This window comes from Rhagoletis pomonella, unplaced genomic scaffold (assembly GCF_013731165.1).
Source record: "Rhagoletis pomonella isolate Grant_MI unplaced genomic scaffold, Rhpom_1.0 Rhpom_scaffold_00008, whole genome shotgun sequence".
NCBI classification, from domain to species: Eukaryota; Metazoa; Arthropoda; class Insecta; order Diptera; family Tephritidae; genus Rhagoletis; species Rhagoletis pomonella.
In genome coordinates this window covers 26,947,412-26,966,617 of record NW_023458562.1, presented here as the reverse complement: position 1 = coordinate 26,966,617, position 19,206 = coordinate 26,947,412, and the positions used below count along the sequence as shown (strand labels likewise).

At 34.5% G+C, this 19,206-nt stretch overlaps 1 protein-coding gene across 1 annotated transcript in view; it reads left to right on the top strand.

Annotated features, from left to right (window-relative positions):
• The window catches only part of LOC118745242, an 88,465-nt gene that overhangs the window by 7,448 nt on the left and 61,811 nt on the right, over positions 1–19,206 (top strand). Inside the window, exon 3 of the mRNA XM_036478769.1 lies at positions 5,840–5,945. Coding sequence (XP_036334662.1) covers positions 5,840–5,945 — 106 coding nt within the window. The remainder of the gene's footprint in view (positions 1–5,839; positions 5,946–19,206) is intronic.

Here is a 19,206-nt window from a genome sequence, read left to right as displayed (position 1 = left end):
AAATCATTGAAATTTATCGATAAACTTAAATGTATCGGGTCAATTTTAAGTCCAGCCGAAGTCCTCCAAAGACCTTCTCAGATAAAAAAAAATTTAGTTACGTTTTAGCAGAAGATTTTCCGGTTAGTTAATTTGTACCGTATAAGTATCGCTACGTGTTAAGTTAGAAAAACTATCGAATTTCGACATTAACTGGCACTCTAGTTTTAAATAAATCAGTCACTGACAAAACCGGCTGCGGCAGTGAATGCCCATATAAGCAGTAACCGCCGTTTTTAGAACTGCCAGTGCCACTGTCACTGCGCTATTGTATTTTGGTCTTAAGAAAGTTCACGCCTCGAAACTCGGCGATTTTTTTTTATTGCAAAACAAACAAGTAATTTTTAAGCAAAAAACAGAATCGACTTCAATTCTCATATAAAAATTTAGGAGTACCGTTAATTTTTTCATGATCCGATGATCGGATCTAAACCAAATTAGTATGGGACCACCTCTGAGACACTACCTTTAAGATGATCGAAATCGGTTGACGTGGTCCAAAGTTATGCGGTAACATACATAAAAAAAATATATTCCGACGAACTGATAATCTCCTCCTTTTTTGGAAGTCGGTTAAAAAATACGTGCTCATTATTTTTCCTCAAAAATATCAAAAATCGTATTAAACTTGATTTCGAATTCTGAATCCATTCACCGTGCATGAATTAAAATAGAATCAGCCTATTCTCTTTTTGGACTTTTTTTCCTAATCTAATTTTTTCCAGTGCAAAATTAGTACAATGTTTGTTTCTGTTTGTAGTATAAAATACATTTTTGTAAAAATTTAAAATAAATAAAGAGAAATAAATTGTCACTAACGATGCCACCACCACTATATGTACATACAGGCTCTCAAACTGTTCACAGGCTTCAACACAATTTAACACACACTGTTGGCTGTTAGCAGTTTCGACAAGCGCCTAAACTCATACCACCGAACCCAAATAAGTTTTTCTGCTAACTGCGGATTTATAAAGGGAACATAAATTGCAATGAAATATAGGGGGATCAATGATGACCAACAAAAACCCCACAAAGAGTTTGTGCAAATACTAGAAGCTAATAATTTACATACATATATTTACATATACATATAATTATTTGGCTTTTTCAATTCACTCACCTTATAATTTTCACCAAATTAGATGAACATTGCACAGCTACACTTCAATTTCACTAAAAAAAAACAAAACACTTGCTCGGGCCGGCCCGAGCCACTCGCGCACCGCATAGAAACTATATCGCCACAAAAACTAACAAAAACCACTACTGGAGCGAGTATTTATCTACTTTGCAAATTGAAGCACTTACGTTTTCTTAATTTTAAAGAAAACTATACACTTTTCACAACATTGCACGCAAATTTTAGAATTTTCGGTAATTTTGACACACACCCGACGGAAGCAAACGCGCACTGTTGAAATGGCATCGGAAATTCAATGAAGCGCAGAGGTGTAACTATTTACACAGAGCAATGGCTAATAAGGTGTTCACAGTGTTGATGTAGATTGACTAGGTTAAATTTTCGGATTTGCCAAGCGGTAGTATATTTTAATAAAGTTTTGATGAAATAATTGCGCATAAAATTAAAAAATGCATAAATACACAACAAATTATGTATACAATTTTATTTAAGTATGTTTCAAATATACATATACTCTGGCAATAGTTCAAGGTACGAGTATTTGCATGGCTTGTATTGAAGAGTGAAACTATATCGAAATAGGAACGTACCACGGTCATGCGAAAAGTGATGCCTGTAAAAACTAAAATCATAAAAGCTTATTTTTAAAATCTTGTACTATAGTTTAGAAATCAATAAAAATATTTAGAGTTTAATAATTGGTGACGAATATAGAATTTAGTGAAGAGATATGCCAATCCGATGGCAATACGTTAGTTATGTGTTATAAAAGCTCTCATCGAAGAATTAAAAATACACTGATTTAACCCTTAACTACAGAGGACCGGTATTTTTGTTTTAACCGGTAAGCGGTTTCAATTTTGCGAATGCCCGCTACGTGCACGCTAATAAGTCACTGTGTAAAATTTTGCTGACTTGTCGCTAATTAAAAATCGTACCCGGTAAAACTTACCGGGGGTCTGTGATTTATTTACTTTATAACATGATCAAGCTAGATAAAAAAATTATTTTATAAATTTTTTTGTTTTTGTTCGGAAATGGATGGTGAAATTTATTCTGGACCTTTAACCCTCTAGTAGGCCAATTTTTGTATGAGTTGAAAAATTCAGGAATGGGTGATTTTAGAACGAGAAATCCAAAAATGATGTCTATTTCGATCTGTGACAGTAACTTTTTCTTACAGGGGAGAAAAACCAAGACCGTCTGGAGACGGGCTCGCCGATATACTTAGACGTATTTTCAGATTTCTCTTACACAATGTTGACCTACGAACCGGCAAACCCGTCTGCAGACGGTCAAAAATGCAAACTGGGATTTTATATGTCGGCAAGCCGGTCTGTAGACGGTCTGTATTCGAAGGCAATTTTCTCCATTTCGAATGGTGACATCATTATAAAACTTATATCAAAATACTGTGCTTTTAACAACGAAATCCACTGAATTTTTTTGTATCAAAAAATGTTTCAGAAGAAAAAATTTCTTTAATTACGAAATTACTTAATAGCAAGAAATAATTAATTTTAACAGTCTTTCACAATCTGTGATTTAACTGCCGATTAAAATAAAACGGATTGACACAACGGATTGAAATTTACATCGTCGTAAAGATACGCTTTTTTTCTAAAGATCGTGCTTTACGAATATAGAAAAAATTGTTATAGGTGCTCTAAATACGTGTTTAGTTAGCGACCGTCTGGAGGCGGTTCAGCCTACTAGAGGGTTAATGTTTTAAATATATCTGAACTGAAATTTTTTTTTCTGAAATATTTCATGAAATGAAATGACCAAGTGAATAATAATTTAGGGACTTAATCTAATTAGTTCGGCATTTCTCCTGAACGTAATTTTTTTGAACGCAACGAGTTTTTCAGTAAAATCGAAACCGAAAAAAAAAACAAAAGAAAACTTATTTGTAAATACATAAATAAAAATCATAAAAACATTTTTCTTTATGCCAATCAACAGAAACAATGTGTACAAGTTTTTCAACGCAAGTTCGCTGTATTGTACCTACCAATCGTGTGACAGCAAAAAAAATGCTTGCCCAATTTTTATTTTATTTTTTTATTTGTATCCACCAATAGCCTAATATAAAAAACGTACAAATGTACCAATCGTGTGACAAGGCCTTTACAATCAGTGTACGGACTCTACCATTTTATTGGTAAATCTACCAAATTTGTACCTATGTATATTATATTTTCTACCAATTTTGCTAACAAGGGCTAAAAATCTAGCAATATTTGCCGGAGAGAAAGCAAAAAGATGTAAGTTTAAATTGCTGACCTTTCGGTAGGGAGCTTTTCAAATTGTATTGGAGAAAAGCAGCGGTTATTCCATTTCATTCGATTCGACCCGAATTTCATTCGATCACGGATGCCGTGATGCGGGAACACTTTTATGTACATATAGTTTTCTTGTTAAATATTGCATTGATGTTAAATACTTCTTATGTTTTTTTATATAAAAATAAAATTTATCCCAAGAGGAATACATATAAGGTGATAACAGTTGTACAAAAAAAAATAAAAAATCACTAACAAATTGTATGCACTATGCTAGTAATAATTACAACAAATACACAATTTTGACATTAATAACCACCGGGACGAAAATTTTTCTTAGTCCATCCTATGAAACGCAAGTTTGGTAACCATAAAGATACTACGGCATTGAACCTTTAACATGCCTCCAAATACTTTCGATGTTTTAGGTGTGCTGCTGGGTCTCTGCATATTTAAAGCGGCGAGAGTGGTTGACCCGGAGGTTCACGTGTCCTTCATTTTTAAGCCAATCATATGCCTGTAAAAACATTTTTGTAAAATATAAAACCACAGCACATATATGTATAATATTATAACTGACCGTCCAAAGTCTGACACAATCGTGGTACCGGGCAAAATCCACACCTCAATTATGTCCAGCAGGGTTTCCTTGTCTCTCTTTTCAACTGAAACAGGGAAACAGCTGTTCGACTTCCTCTACACACCACAAAATACGCATTGATCTTACATTCAGTGGTCCAAAATAATACTACCGCCGGCCAAATTTGCTTTCGTCAATCTCTATTATTGTACCGGGCCCTCCAATTTTTTTCTTGGTATTACCATACCGTAGAAAACCAGCTTTTGATACAAATTGGACCAGTCGCCGGCTGCAGGTCGGGAAATCTCCAATTCCCTTATTTTCTTTTCAGTATCTATTATTGTTTAATAGCGTTTTATTTTCTAGAAAATATTTTACCTTTTGTTTGCCCTATTCTTGGTATTTATGCGAAGAGAACACTGCGAGGCCAACATTATTTTGGTAGAAAAAAAAACACCATAAAATAATTCTTAACACTGTTAATAACGTGATTAAAAAATATCAATCCATCACTGTAGGTAATCCAGCACCTGATTTCGTATCGCTAATTGCGCAGCTGACGTGTGTGGTGTGTGAACACCAAACTCAATGCCGCAATTTAAAGCTTAATTTCCCCAGCTAATTAGCATAGTCTTAAATGGCCAGTATTGGCTATTTAAATATGAGATATGCAACCCTGTTTTTGTACCAAACAACCAAGATTGATAGGTAGGTTGTTTAATCAATGCAACAACAATTTCAAGGAACAAGCAGCAGGGCTGCCAATTGTTTGGCATATTTGATCTGAAACCCAACGGAAGCTAAAAGGCATTTAAACAACAATCCACAATTGAACTTAAGTGCCGTTTAAATATCCATTTGAAATTGGCACTTACTTGCGTGAATAAAAACAATAATAATAAAAAGTACTGATTAGGAGCATAAAATGGTGGAGATTAATATTTACATAATAATAAGTAGTATTTAAAAATATATGCTCAATAAAATACGAGGTTTCTCAGTGAATTCAAACAATTTTGATTGGCAAATTTTCGGTTTAGGAAGGAAGCGTTTATAAAGTTTTTATTTAAAATTAAGTGTTAAACTTTTTATTAAGTCAGTATATGTACTTTTAATTTTTTCTGTAAGTATTTGAAAATATACCACTGACATATTGTCGTCGATTAGTATACCTTTTTTTAGATTCTGTAATCGTCACCAATTATTAAACTCTACATATTTTAACAAGATTTGTAAAGTAAATTTTTGTGATTGAAAAGTCTAGTTTTTACTGGCACTACTTCTCGCTTGACCGTAATACGATCATATTTTTATATATATTCCCATTCCCCAATGCAATCAATGCATTGCCAATAAATTGCCTACCATTTATTTCCAGAGTACAGAGTTCCAGATTTGAACAATAGACAAACAAAATCGTATAATTTTCACCACGTAAATATTTCTGTATTTATTAAATTTACGCGCATACATTTTATCAAAATTGTGTTAAAATATGCTTGTATAATCCTAAAATTTAACCTAGTCAATCTACACCCACACTGTGAACACCTTATTAGCTACATATTTCTCTGTGTAAATGCACCTCTGCGCTTCACTAAATTAACGACGCCATTTCAACAGTGCCGCGATTGCTTCCGTCGGGTGTGTGTTTAAATTTCTGAAAATTATAAATTTGCGTGTGAAAAGTGTTAGTTTTCTCTAAAATTAAGAAAACTAAGTGTATTAATTATCAAATTCAATAAATTTTCGTGCGAGCAGTGTTTTTTGTTAGTTTTCGTGGCGATATAGTTTCGGAGCGGTGCGCGAGTGGCTCGGGCCGGCCCAAGCAAGTGTTTTTGTAATTAAATTAAAGTGTAATTGTGCAATCTTTATCTGCGTTGGTGAAAGTTATAAGGTGAGTGATACGAAAAAGCCAAAGAATTATGTATATATGTAGATATATGTATGTAAATTGTTGGCTTCTTATTATTGCATGCATACAAATTTTGCATCAGTAGAGTTTTTTGGTATTTTGTTGGTCATCATTGATCCCCCTATATTTCATTGTAATTTATGTTCCCTTTATAAATCCGCAGTTAGCAGAAAAACTTATTTGGGTTCAGTGGCGTGAGTTTAGGCGCATGGCGAAATTGCGCACATCCAACAGTGTTTGTTAAATTAGTAAAATATAAAACAAACTGTGTTTGTGCTTTTATGTACTTAGGGGCCACATAATTAGGAGCAAATTCTTTAGAAGTTTTGAGCATTTATTAATTTTTCTTTTTTTTTTACGTTTTCACAATAATGTAAAAAAGAGAATTACAGTAAGAAAAGTGACAATAATAAACAGAAATAATTCACAAATATCTTAAAAGAAAACTCCAAAGAGAATAGTAATAGATAATATTGGAGATAAAATTAAAAAAGACAATTCTCGTCCAGCGTTAAGCTCAGTATCCAGCTCCCAAGGAAAAGAATTGAAAAAGAAATATTTTGGTGCACAAGGACGAATAAGTATTGAAAATGCCCTATTAATCTTTATACTTGAATATTCTTTTGAGTTCCATTAGATATTTTTGGAAAAATATATGTTAAGAACTATAATCTACACTACCACATTTTCGAATTTCGTCCTTATAACTTTATTAAATTAAGAGAAAAAAGTTGATTAAAAGGACATTTTCAATACTTATTCACCATTTTGTCAAAAAAAAAATATTTTTAATTCTCTTATTGTTATTTTGCATTGTGGGTGTTCCACTTGTACTTTAATCTGGTTATGAGGTTATTTTCTTTTATATAGTTTACAACAACAAAATACACTTCTGAAATTAACCAAATGACGATAGCCATGCACGTGTGAACACTAGGGTGGTCCATAAATGCATGTGAAAAAGTAAAGTCGGACTTTTTATGCTCTCACCCCCTAGGATCGTTCTAGACCGAAAAGAAGTATTTTTTCGTTATAGAACAATCCTGGGGGTAAGAGCATTATAATTCCGACTGTGCTGTTTTTGGACCACCCTAGTGTGCACACCCCTATTTCGAAAAAAAAAATATTAATTGTTTAGAGGTATCGTAATAAACACACTCTGATAACTACCCTTTTAGCCTCAGCAAGTGCAAGTGAAAATGATGTATAAAATTTGACGTTGAGAATGGTTTTCTTCTTTTGTTTAGATTCTGTAAGCGTCACCAATTGTTAAACTCTAAATATTTGTACAATAAATATTCGTGCGAGCAGTGTTTTTTGTTAGTTTTCGTGGCGATATAGTTTCGGTGCGGTGCGCGAGTGGCTCGGGCCGGCCCAAGCAAGTGTTTTTGTAATTAAATTAAAGTGTAGTTGTGCAATCTTCATCTGAGTTGGTGAAAGGGATTGGTGAGTGATTCGAAAAAGCCAAAGAATTATGTATATATGTAGATATATGATGTAAATTGTTGGCTTCGTATTTTTGCATGCATAGAAAATTTGCTTCAGTAGTGTTTTGGTTTTTTGTTGGTCACCATTGATCCCCGTATATTTGACCCTAATTGATATTCCCCTTATAAATACTCACTTAACACAAAAACTTAATTCGGTTCAGTGGCGCGAGTTTAGGCGCAGCGCGAAATTGCGCACATCCAACAGTGTTTGTTAAATTAGTAAAATATAAAACAAACTGTGTTTGTGCGCTTACGAGTGGTGGCCACATACGAGTGGTGCCCGCATAATTGGGGCCAATTTTTTAGAAGTTTTGAGCATTTATTTATTTATTATCTACTTTTTTACAAACAAATAAAAGAGCGAATTACAGTAAGAATAGTGACAATAATGAGCAGAAATAGTTTATAAAAAATTGAATAAGAACTGTAAGAAATAATATTGAAGAAAAAAAAGACCATTCTTGTTCAGCGTTAAGCTTAGTATCCAGCTCCTAAGGAAACGGTCAAGGGAAAATTGTCCCTATTTCGTTTTAAAAGATGTGATTAATTAAATGAATTATTTAAAGATATCGGTGCAATGTGGAATAACAATATGGATATCAAATAAAAGAAAAACTTTTCTAGATTTGAAAAAAGCATATGTATTTTGGTGCACAAGGACGAATAAGTATGGAAAATGCCCTATCAAAACTTTATACTTGAAAACTAAGAACTATTATGTACACTACAACAGTTTCGAATTTCGTCCTTCTTACTTTATTAATTTAGGAAAAAGTTAACTAAAAGGAAATTTAGCAATACTTATTCACCCTTTTGTTCCATTTTTTTTTTTTTTGTAATTCTGGTGTAGCTTCTCTTATACTTGATACCCCCATTGTTATTTTGCATTGTGGGTGTTCCCACTTGTACTTTAATCTGGTTACGAGGTTATTTTCTTTTATTTAGTTTGCAACAATAAAATACACTTGAGAAAAATTATTTTTAACCAAATGACTTGATAGCCATAATTCAAAACTGTCGGGGAACTGCAAACTCATACACTTACAAACAAAGCGCCATTCAGCTTTAGGAATAATATTTGATCAAATTTTAATTTTTTCCCAATTTTTTCTAAAACTTTTAAAAATTTTATCAGTCAACAGCACAAATTTTAGTTTTTTGGGAGGCTGAGAGTTTGTTTACTCAGTATTTCGATTTGTCCTAATTTTTTTTATAATCATAATTATATAATCATCTGAACACCTGTCCGGTTATCAAGTTATCCGGTTATATTTTTTCAGCTTACAACAATCAAATAGACTATTCCGAAATAATTTTAGAGCTTTTTTTGTGCAATTATATGTTTATGCTTCACAACGATAAAAGAAAAATACAAGTTTCACAATGTTTCGAAATTCGAATTATTTTGTAAGTTATAGCTATTAATATTTTTCGAAATTGTTCAGATTTTAATTGTTTTCTCGCGATTGGTAATACGGATTCTACCGATATTTTAAACAGTAGAGGATGATGGTATTTCCTTCCCATTTTTATTTTTTATTTGGCCATATTTTTTTGTATAAAAGTTATTAAAATTTGTTTAAATATTAGTGACATCGCAATGGCTTTAAAATCGTTTTTTGGGCCAATATTGTTGTACGTTCTATTAGCAATTATTTGCAGAAAAAAATTTTGCTGCAATGCATCGAGACGAAAATTATTCACGCCTTTCTCTCGTCGCCCAATGTATTTTGTATAGAAAACATTTGCCGTACATATTTACCTCGCATGAGTTTTTCAACAAGTATCGATTGACAGCGAGTCTAGCACGCGTGCGATACTCATTTCACCGTTTTCCATACAAAATACATTGGGCGTCAAGAAAAAAGCGTGAGTAACTTTCGTCTCGATGAATTGCGGCAATTTTTTTTGGGCAAATAATTGCTAATAGAAGTTACGATGACGATGACGAAGAGGACGTACGAACGTAGATGTAAGTAATATTTACAAAAATTTTAATAACTTTTATAAAAAAATTTATGTCCAAATAAAAAATAGTAATGGGAAGGAAACACCAGAATCGGTATTACCAATCGCGAGAAAACAACTAAAATCTAAAAAATTCCGTAAATGTTATTAGCTATAACTTCCAAAATAATTCGAATTTCGAAAAATTGTGAAATTTGTATTTTTCTTTTATCGTTGTGTTATGGTGGCCCCCTTCACAAATTTTTATTCACCTGTTAACTAGGAAAGTGCGCACACCCTAATTGAAAGTGCTCGAAATCTAAAAACATACATCCCAATTTCTAAAAAAAAAATAACATCCTTCAATAACTACCCTTTAAGCCTCAGCAAGTGAAAGTCAAAGTGATTTACAAAATTGTTGACGTTGAGAATTGTTTTCGTTACCCCACAATCAAAACCAATTTAAATTAACTGCCTTATCCTGAGTTTCTCCTGAAATAAAATTCACTCGAGAATTTGTCATCCGCCCATAGTAAAACCATGGAAACCAAGAGTGAAAAGTGACTCCCCGCTTCGGGATACATGATTTAAAAACTTTCAATGATTTTACATGTTTATATAAGTATATGCATGTATGTACCCTTATGCACACGCAAACATTAAAAATATTTGTTAAAATATCTCCCAAAAAGCTTTGAAACTTCTAGTCCCTTCAGCCACCGCATTCCAACGCGCCTATCGACAATACATCGAAAGAAAATCAGTTTACGCTTTACTAACATTTCCAAGCTAAATTGTTGTTACCATACAAAATTACAATAAATTGTTAGATTTGTCATTGTTGTTGGTTTTGAAGCACATCAACTTAAAATTAAGCCTAATGAAACAAATGCCTTTGCGCCTCTAAATATGCGTGGCATGAATTTTGCTATTGTGCCATTCAAGGTTGCGGAATTTAAGCTGTGTCGCAAAACTTGCACAATCATATAAAATAAATAAATGCTTGCTTACAGATACATACATATGCAAATTTTGTTGCTCTTCCCACCTGGACTAGCTACACAAATATGTCTGCTAGAGATACATATGTATACAAATTCGTGGTTGCATTGTTGTCACATGAGGTTAACCTCCGGGATGGGGGCGCTTCGACTCGTCGTAGCCAAGATTGGAATATCTCATTCATTTCGCATATAATTTGGCTGTCAGTTGGCGGTTTGTTAGGTATGTATATATGTAGGGGTGCGAGTATATTTGCTTTCGTGTGCGCCACATTTACACGAAACACGAAACTCGAAACGACATTTTCGGTTAATTAAGTGACAAAATTACGATATTAGAAACACGCGTGTTACATGTTTGAGTGTTCCGAAGGGGGAAGGGGGGCGTGGGGAGGGGGGAAGGCGGATGGGGGCCAATGTGTGGTGAGCACGTACTTTCTGTAATTTACAATAACTTTTAAATGAGCTCATTTACATATGAAGTAAGCACATTTTGCATAGACTTTTAAGCTTAGGTGTGAGTGTGATTGGGCATAATTGTGTTTGGGAACTCGTTCATATGTTAATACATATATGACTTTCTTGTCAGTGACTATTTCTTAAACCTTAAGCAGGACTAGATGATTTTCTTTAAATAAAACTGAAAATTAATTTTTTTTTACTTAAAAAATCTACATATATGTATACGGTGATTAGATTTCTGTGGCCAAAACTCGGAACATTTCTAAATAATCGAATCCGAACAAACGATTTTGTTTTTAGAATAAAAAGACATAACATCTTTTCATACAATTTTATTTAAAACAAAACAAAGAGACAAAAATTATCGCAAAAATCTATACACACATTGTATCTCAAAAAACTTTTCAAGAACGCCCTATCTCAAAATTCGGTTCAAAAACGCCCTATCTCACTTCAAAATGTATTGAAAATATGCTGATAAAGGGCGTTTTTGAATCGACAGCTGAGATGGGGCGTTTTTGAAACGAATTCTGAAATAGGGCGTTCTTGAAAAGTTTTTTGAGATACAATGTTTTCGAACTGGCTGCCGAGATAGGTCGATCTTCCACTCAGCCATCGATATACTGTGGCGAGAATGTAAATAGGGAAGACATTGTGGCATGGTTTGGCTACTTTTCTTTGTTTAAGAAATGTTTATTATTTTTTATGAAAATATAACTTACTATCTAAAAAAGAAACATGTAAGTCAAAATATAAAACTCATCCCAATTTTATGATCACAATTTTAAACATTTTAATCAGATGTTCTAGATATGTTTTGAGTATGCAGTTTTGAGCTCATTAAATTTTAGTACAATAAAGGGCAAGTTTGAAGTAGTACCCTTGATTTTTCGCAATTTTTTGTTCGCGCATTTTCTTGCATCCAAAGTATGTATGTTTAAATTTTTTTTTTGTATGGAGAAAATGAGCAACACCTTCCACAAAAAAATCTACCAAAAATCAACGGTAATCATAATGTTTCTAAGAAATTTAATTAAAATGTCAAAATATTGATGAATTTTTGTCGAAGTTCGCTCATTTTGGTACAAAGTTTGAAATTTTGACTTACACGTTCTTTGTTAGATAACGAGCTACACTTTCTTAAAAAAATAATAAACATTAATACTTAACATTAAATAATCGAGAGGAATAGCCAAAAATGTTAAAATGTCTTCCCTATTTATATTTTCGCCACTGTACCTACAGCTTGTATTTTTTATATCCATGATTTTTTTGAGGGAATTAGTATTATTTTTTTATAATTTCACTAAATTCAAGTTAGAATCGTTTCATTAAAAAATACTTAACAATTATAAAGACCTTAAAAAAATTTAGACAATATAGCGAGAGCACTAGTTTTAAAGAATAAAGCATAACCAAAGATTATAGAAAATAAGGATGCTGGCTATGTTTATGGCCCCCTTATATTCTACATATGTCGTTTGTGATAACGAAAGTGCTGCGAAAAATTGTTTTTGGGCCAGGGCCAGAGTACTGGGAGACTCTTATTAAATTAATAAATAAAACACTGAAAATCGGGACAAAATCGGTACAAATATGAAACATCGGCACACTTATATGTCCTGACTATTAAAAAATATTCAGCGGGACAATTCTCTCAAAATCGGTACTGTCCCGCCAAAATCGGTACGAATGGTCACCATATCTATATAGTCAACTAGAACTAAGAAAAATCAGCCACACCTCTTTATGAACCTGAGGATATTGGAGTCAAGCAGTCACACACTACTCAATTATTGATAAACATTGCAATTAACTGTAACTGTCTGAACATGTAGGCGTACTCCGTATGAGCTAGCATCACACTTCCTTCGTATCACACACACACACACTTATGCTAATCACACGAATTAGTTGATTACGCACTTCGTGACCACTTGACATTCGGGACAACTGCATGACACTAACCAACAATTTTGCAGCACATACCCACTCGTACTCGCACTGGCACACAATTACACACCTGTCAGCCACATCTCAAAGCGTTTGACACATTTGCGTTGACACTTTGTCCGCCAAGTGAAGTCGATGACCAGCAAAGGTGGCGTCCAACTGAGGCTTGTTTTTGGAGTACACACGTATTGTACTATAATATACATATGTATGTACATATGTAGATGAGTAGCATATGCACATCAACAGCTTGCAGTACATATGCAACGTACCGACAGTTATAGTCAGCTGTCAAATCTCTAATGTTAGTGAATTTCAATATCGACTTGACAGAGATATGTATGTGCATATATATATATATATATATATATATGTGGGAAGTACCTGAGTGTGAAATAATATGTATGCATGTACCGAGTGATACAGTAAGACTGCGGATTTTCTTTTTTAAATAAAATCAGCCCAATTCTTAATACTGCCGAAGAGTTTTTTCTCCGGGAATTTGTTTCTCCCGAGAAAGAAATCCTGCAATAATTAACTCCCAGGGAGTAGCATTTTCCCCGAAAGCTTGGGAGCAGGCAATACGAATTTCGAAAAAGCTGTTTGACACTTTTTTGAGAGCTCAAATCTGCCATTTAGTATAAAAGTCCTCAGGGAATTTTTATTCATGAAAGGCTGAAAGGGAAAAGAGAGAAAACTCCCAGGGAGTTTCTGTACAGAATCGGCCTGAATATCTTTTCTAAAATGGCTGTTGTTTCATGTGCTATGTGGCATGTCTATTTAAAAGCAGGCTTTTTTAAAGTTTGTTATCATGTAACGATAATGTTCACCGTAATAGCATCACCGGTATCATTTCCGAAGCAGTAAAACCACACCAAAGAGCAGGTGGTGTGGATTTTCAGCAGCCCAAATTTGGCATTTTTGCCTGCTAACGTATCAGTTAAGATGAAAATTTGTCTCCACGCTAATGAAGTTTTTTTTTTGTTTTTAGTCGGCCTAAACTGGAGAACATAGGTCTTTTGTTGAAATCCGCTGAACGGTTCACATTTTGCTCCACAGCAGCAAAAAATCCATTGGAAGCTTGAAAGAGGTTTTCCCACGTGATATGGTCGGTATGACAACGTTGGTTTACTTCATTCGCAAGCCTGCCAAGCTTTTAAAAGCTTGCGACGACCTGAGGGAGCTTATGATCTGCCTACACGCATATTAAATCTACGCAGGAATAATTTTTTAATGCTTTCTATTATTTTTTTGTAGACGCGCCTATACGAAATAAATAGAGAGCTTAAAAGAGCTTTGCCCGCGGGCAAGGCTGTGCCAATCGCCGATCTAAACGCCTGGTAACCATGTAAACCTCGTAAGCTTACTTAATTTGGATTGAAAATCGGTTTATTTACGATGTTTACGCGGTTACGAGGCATTTACGCGATTTTATGAATACCAATAGTGTTTTTATAAAATTTCAAATTTCAAAAATTTCAAAAAAGATTTTTCTCACGCGCTACGTGTTAGCCATACAGTGACGATTAGATAGATCTTTTAATCGAACAAATATATTGAAACCTTTAAAATCATTTGTGCGGAATGTGTTCATGACTATAATCGTGCTCAAGCCCCTAGTACTTATTTTGTTTTAACAAATTATTTTACTCGACATTGACAGCGTTATTTAAAAAAAAACTGGTTCCGAAGTAGGAAAGGGAAAGATAAAGAAAAATGCGCGCAACCCCAAAACGGCTGTCAACACTATTAACCAACTATTCAGATAGCAAAACATACCTATGTACATATAATTAATTTTTAAAAAGCTGTATGGCAACCAATTTACATTCATATTTTCTTTTACTTTTTCACTTGATCTAATTATTTTAATTAAATGAAATATTTAGCGGTGGGGGAAGCAAATAAGGTTGAATAAATCGAGTAAGCGAAAAAATGCAAATATGTACATACATATGTACGTGGTAAGTAAACATGCAAAAAGACAATTGTTATTGCTTTCCAAATTTAGCCTGCTATTTATTTTATTTGCTCATTTAATTAAATTGCAGACAATTAGACTACTTCGAAAAATTGTATCACTGTGGCAGCTTTTGGTCATACAATTTTTAGAGGCATGCTGCTTATCGCCTGTCGCATTTTTTTTGAATTCAAGACTGACAACAACATGCGCTGAGCGGAAGCTAACGAAAAAACAAAAACTTGTTGTAAGTCAGCAACAATGTGAGTTGTCTGTCAAGCCAAGTTAGTGTAAAAGCAATAGGCTCTGCAAGAACTGGTGTCATTTACACTGGGCCATATATTAGTTTTAGTAGCACAAACATAGCTGTTGCACTGTGTGTGGCGTATGGTGAGTTGATGGGGAAAAAATTAGGTAGGGCGGTGATTACTTGGTCTTGAAGGATTCACGCTTGTCCTCCAAATCCTTCGGCTAGGCACTTCTCGGTAGTACCGCCGTGTCGCAGTATCCATAAAAAACCTCATTTGAGAAATCGGGCATTCCTGACCAATTCTGATCGCTGTATCAGCAGACCTAAACCATGATTGCCGCTTAGCTATCGGTATAGATATTGACATGGGTGTAACAATAGTAGGCAATCTGTCTTTTTTACATCATCAAGGTTTACCTCCCACTGTGCAGCACAAATCCGCAAGTAAAAGCTCGAAGCTGATTGGACATCTATTGACAGATTACAGCGCCCCTATTCTGCCATTCAACTTCGTCTTATCCGGGAATCTATTTTCTCGACATCTGGGATAGATCCGGTTCCTCTCCTACTCCCACTGGATGAGGTTGGAAAAGGGTATATTCAGGGCCTCTGTCGATTCGCTCTGATCTGTTTAATATAAAGTTTGAGTTTCTAACTGATTAACGAATTTCCCTGTGCTGAGTTGAAAGAGAGCCCCGTGCGAACCCCACGTGCTCTAACTGCTTAACTATTGACGCGTTCTCCAGTACTGCCATACAACGGCCCAAGCGATATTATTGGTTGCAATATGGTTTCGTAAAGCTTATAGGGTACTTCCCTTGCATGCTTTTATATTGGTAAAGAGCAACTACTTGCCCTTTTCAGAGAACATAGGTTTCAACTGACTAAGAAAAGCCAGTATACACACCTAAATGAATAAAGAGGTAATAGTAAGCCCTTAACGGAGTTCCTTCTCCTTCCCACTACCCCTCGAGCAAAGCAGAGCCTTTGGTATAAAATTTAACTAAGTCAGTTCCACACTAAGCTTTTCTAGAACTCTTACTATCACCTCGGACATTCTGGTATAAAAATATGTAGTCAGAAATGCCACTGGCTTATTACAAGGGATGGGTGGGTAGAATTTCTAAGAACACTAATTTTCACCTCACCCAGCTGCTTTGGCTTAAACCGCTCTGTAAAGTAATACAATCCCAGTATAGGAAAACTCGTAAGACGTCCTTTGTATTTAGCTAATATTTCTCGCTACTTTGTACACTGTAGACTTAGTGAACCCGTTCCCAGCAGTCACTCAGTCACTTCCGTGCTTTCCAAAGTTTATTTTTACTTTTATGTGTATTCATCTTTTTTTGTTTTGTAGATTCATAGTGGCATATCAAACGCATCCGCATGCTATTTATGTACAAACATATATATGTATGAATATATGAATAGATACAAATAGTATTTAATATACAGCTACAAACTGCATTTACACAAACATCTATGAATGACTGCGTGCGGTACATGTAACTCTGTGTTCGCCACCAAACAACGCAACGGAAAATGTGTGATTTCCGCTTGCAATTTTCGGCTTTGGTAAATATTTTTTCACCCCGCCCGACTGCGGTTTAAATTCTCTAACATTGAAGAGTGTTGCTGTTGCTGCTGTTAATGTAATTTTTAAATTTTTCTGCTTTTACTACTTTTTGCTTACGGCCTGGGAATATGCGTTTGCCACAATGCAATGTGTACGAGTGTTTGCTGTCACTGCCACTGTCATGGCTGCGCGCCTGCGTCTGCTGCGCTTAGGCTGTTTTCCGTCTAATCGGCTGCTGGCGGTCTGACTGCTTGCCTCCCTGGCTGGTTGTCTGGCTCCTCTTCATTGTCAGCTTTTTGTCGGCAGTTTTTTTTGTTTTTTTTTTATGGTTTGTCGTTTGTGGCGCTGATTTTATGCGATAAAAATCATTTTGAATTTGCAATTGCTGCGCTGCATTTACAGTAATAAATCAGCGCCTTAGCCTGCCACTTGCCATTTGCCACACGCTGCATGCGACGTTTGCGCAACCGCTGCACTTCCTTCCTTTGCGGCAATTGTTATAGCTTTTGTAGTTTGTTTTGCATGAGGCGGGTTGTTTTTGTTTGAAAATGCCAGTTTGATTGTCGTTGGTGGAATTTTAATTCCGAAGTAGTCTATTCTTTCTTTGAAATAAATACTACAAGTATACCTACCAACGTATTTCTTTCGAAAAGTGCACGAATTGGAGTTTTAAATGCCTAATTTAGCTCTGGAATGTTGCTTAATAGTTGCTTGATAAAACTAAGATTTCATTGACTTTGAGAGCAAATATGCAATTCTCAACTGACTTATAAAAATTTCTAAACATTTCATATGCTGGTAGTATTTTCTCCTCTATTAAGGTAGTAGTAAGTAGTAGACAAACTACTAAGCCTTCTCAGTGACTACAACCCTGTAGGGCTTTATAGATGACGTTGGTATTATAATCAGGGATGTATAGATGTTAAACACCATCTCAAACCTCCTATAGAGCGCGCTGATCATAGCCACCAAATGCTGCCAAATGTTACACGTCAACCCCTAAGCAGACTAGAGAAATTATTTTCTCCAGACAAAGGAAAAGGGAGAAACTGCTAGAACCATTACTTCAAGGAGAATATATACACTTCTCTAAATATGTTAAATATCTGGGGATTATACTTGATAGGTTTCCATATAATCTGCACCCAGATAAAGGTAATGCTCAAATGGTCAGCATCTCCTTAGGAACCTGTCGGAAGCTAATGGGGAGGAATGGGTCATCAGACATTAAGCAAATTTGTAATCCCTCTTCTTCTAAAGTCTTTATTTTGACCTCTTTTCCCCTTAATAATATCTTTATTCGCAACAATAATCCAGTTATTGTTGTTGCAATTTCTCATATACATACTCAATAAACTCAATCAATATGCTTGTTATTAAAAGTGAGTGGCTGCTGGCGTGAGTACGTGACTACATGCGTAAGCAATGGAAATTCTCGGTACAAGGCAGTCCACCACTAAGCAGGCGACGAGAGAGTACTCATACGCCATGTGGGCGCGTACTAATGATGAACTTCAGCTGAAAACAGAACCTCAATAAATATATGTATACACCTACTCACATAAAAATCCATAGTTTAGCAAGAATACACTAGCACTCTAGCAATAATAAAGCGAAAACGTGCGCTCACGCATATGATTATCGGCAAGCCGCTGACTACGCGTGGATGTACGCTCATTCGCTTGTCTATTTTCCCGCCCGCTTTGACCACCAGGAAATGCAATTATTTTGCTGCCAATCAATTGACTTTGCAAAAGCGTGAAAATATTGTACGACATGGCTTATGTACGTGTTTTTCGTTATTTTTTTCTTGTATATTTATACGTTGAATTTCCTGCGTAGACATGACAAATTTGGCATTTCAAATAAACGGATTGGTTAAATGGGCCATAAGAAGTGCACGTAATTCACTGGCAAATTTTTATTGAGATATGACATTTCAATGTGGCGAAAGGCTATAGAGCATTAGAGATTAAATACTTATATATTTTTAGTATTTATTCCTATGTGAAATGTGTAGGAGATATAGCGTGTTGGCTGTTAAAAGAAAATGTAATGAGCAAGATGAATAGAAAATAAGCTGCAGGACTATAAAAATAAGTAGCAATATCTGTTGTATTGGCAAGGAGTTTTAGCGACCTGAGAACAGTTTTACAAAGTGGGAACAGTTTTTAAATGCTGTCAGTGCTTTTCGAACTTCTTATTTTTTACTGTAGATAGTTTTTAACTTAAAAAAAAAGTATTAGTTGCATGGGGACAGTTTTTTTAATAGCTTTTTAATTTTTTTTCGTTGAAATTCTCATTTTCAAAAGCACACCAGAAAAAACAATAAGCTGAAAATGACGTGTGTTGACTTACTGTTTGACAACAGTGAAATTATTGATTTTAGGGTATTGAATAAACAAACTGTACAAAAATTAAAAAAAAACAAATTTTAAATAGTATACTTTTAAAAAATCATACAGAGTTAAGGTCTGATTAAGGGAACTTAACTTAACTTGACATAACTTAGAACTTGGAAAATTTTTTTCTTCTAAAGAAATTATTGTTGTTCGTCTTTTTTAAAAATTTTAAAATAAAAAATTAAATATTAAATCGCCTAGT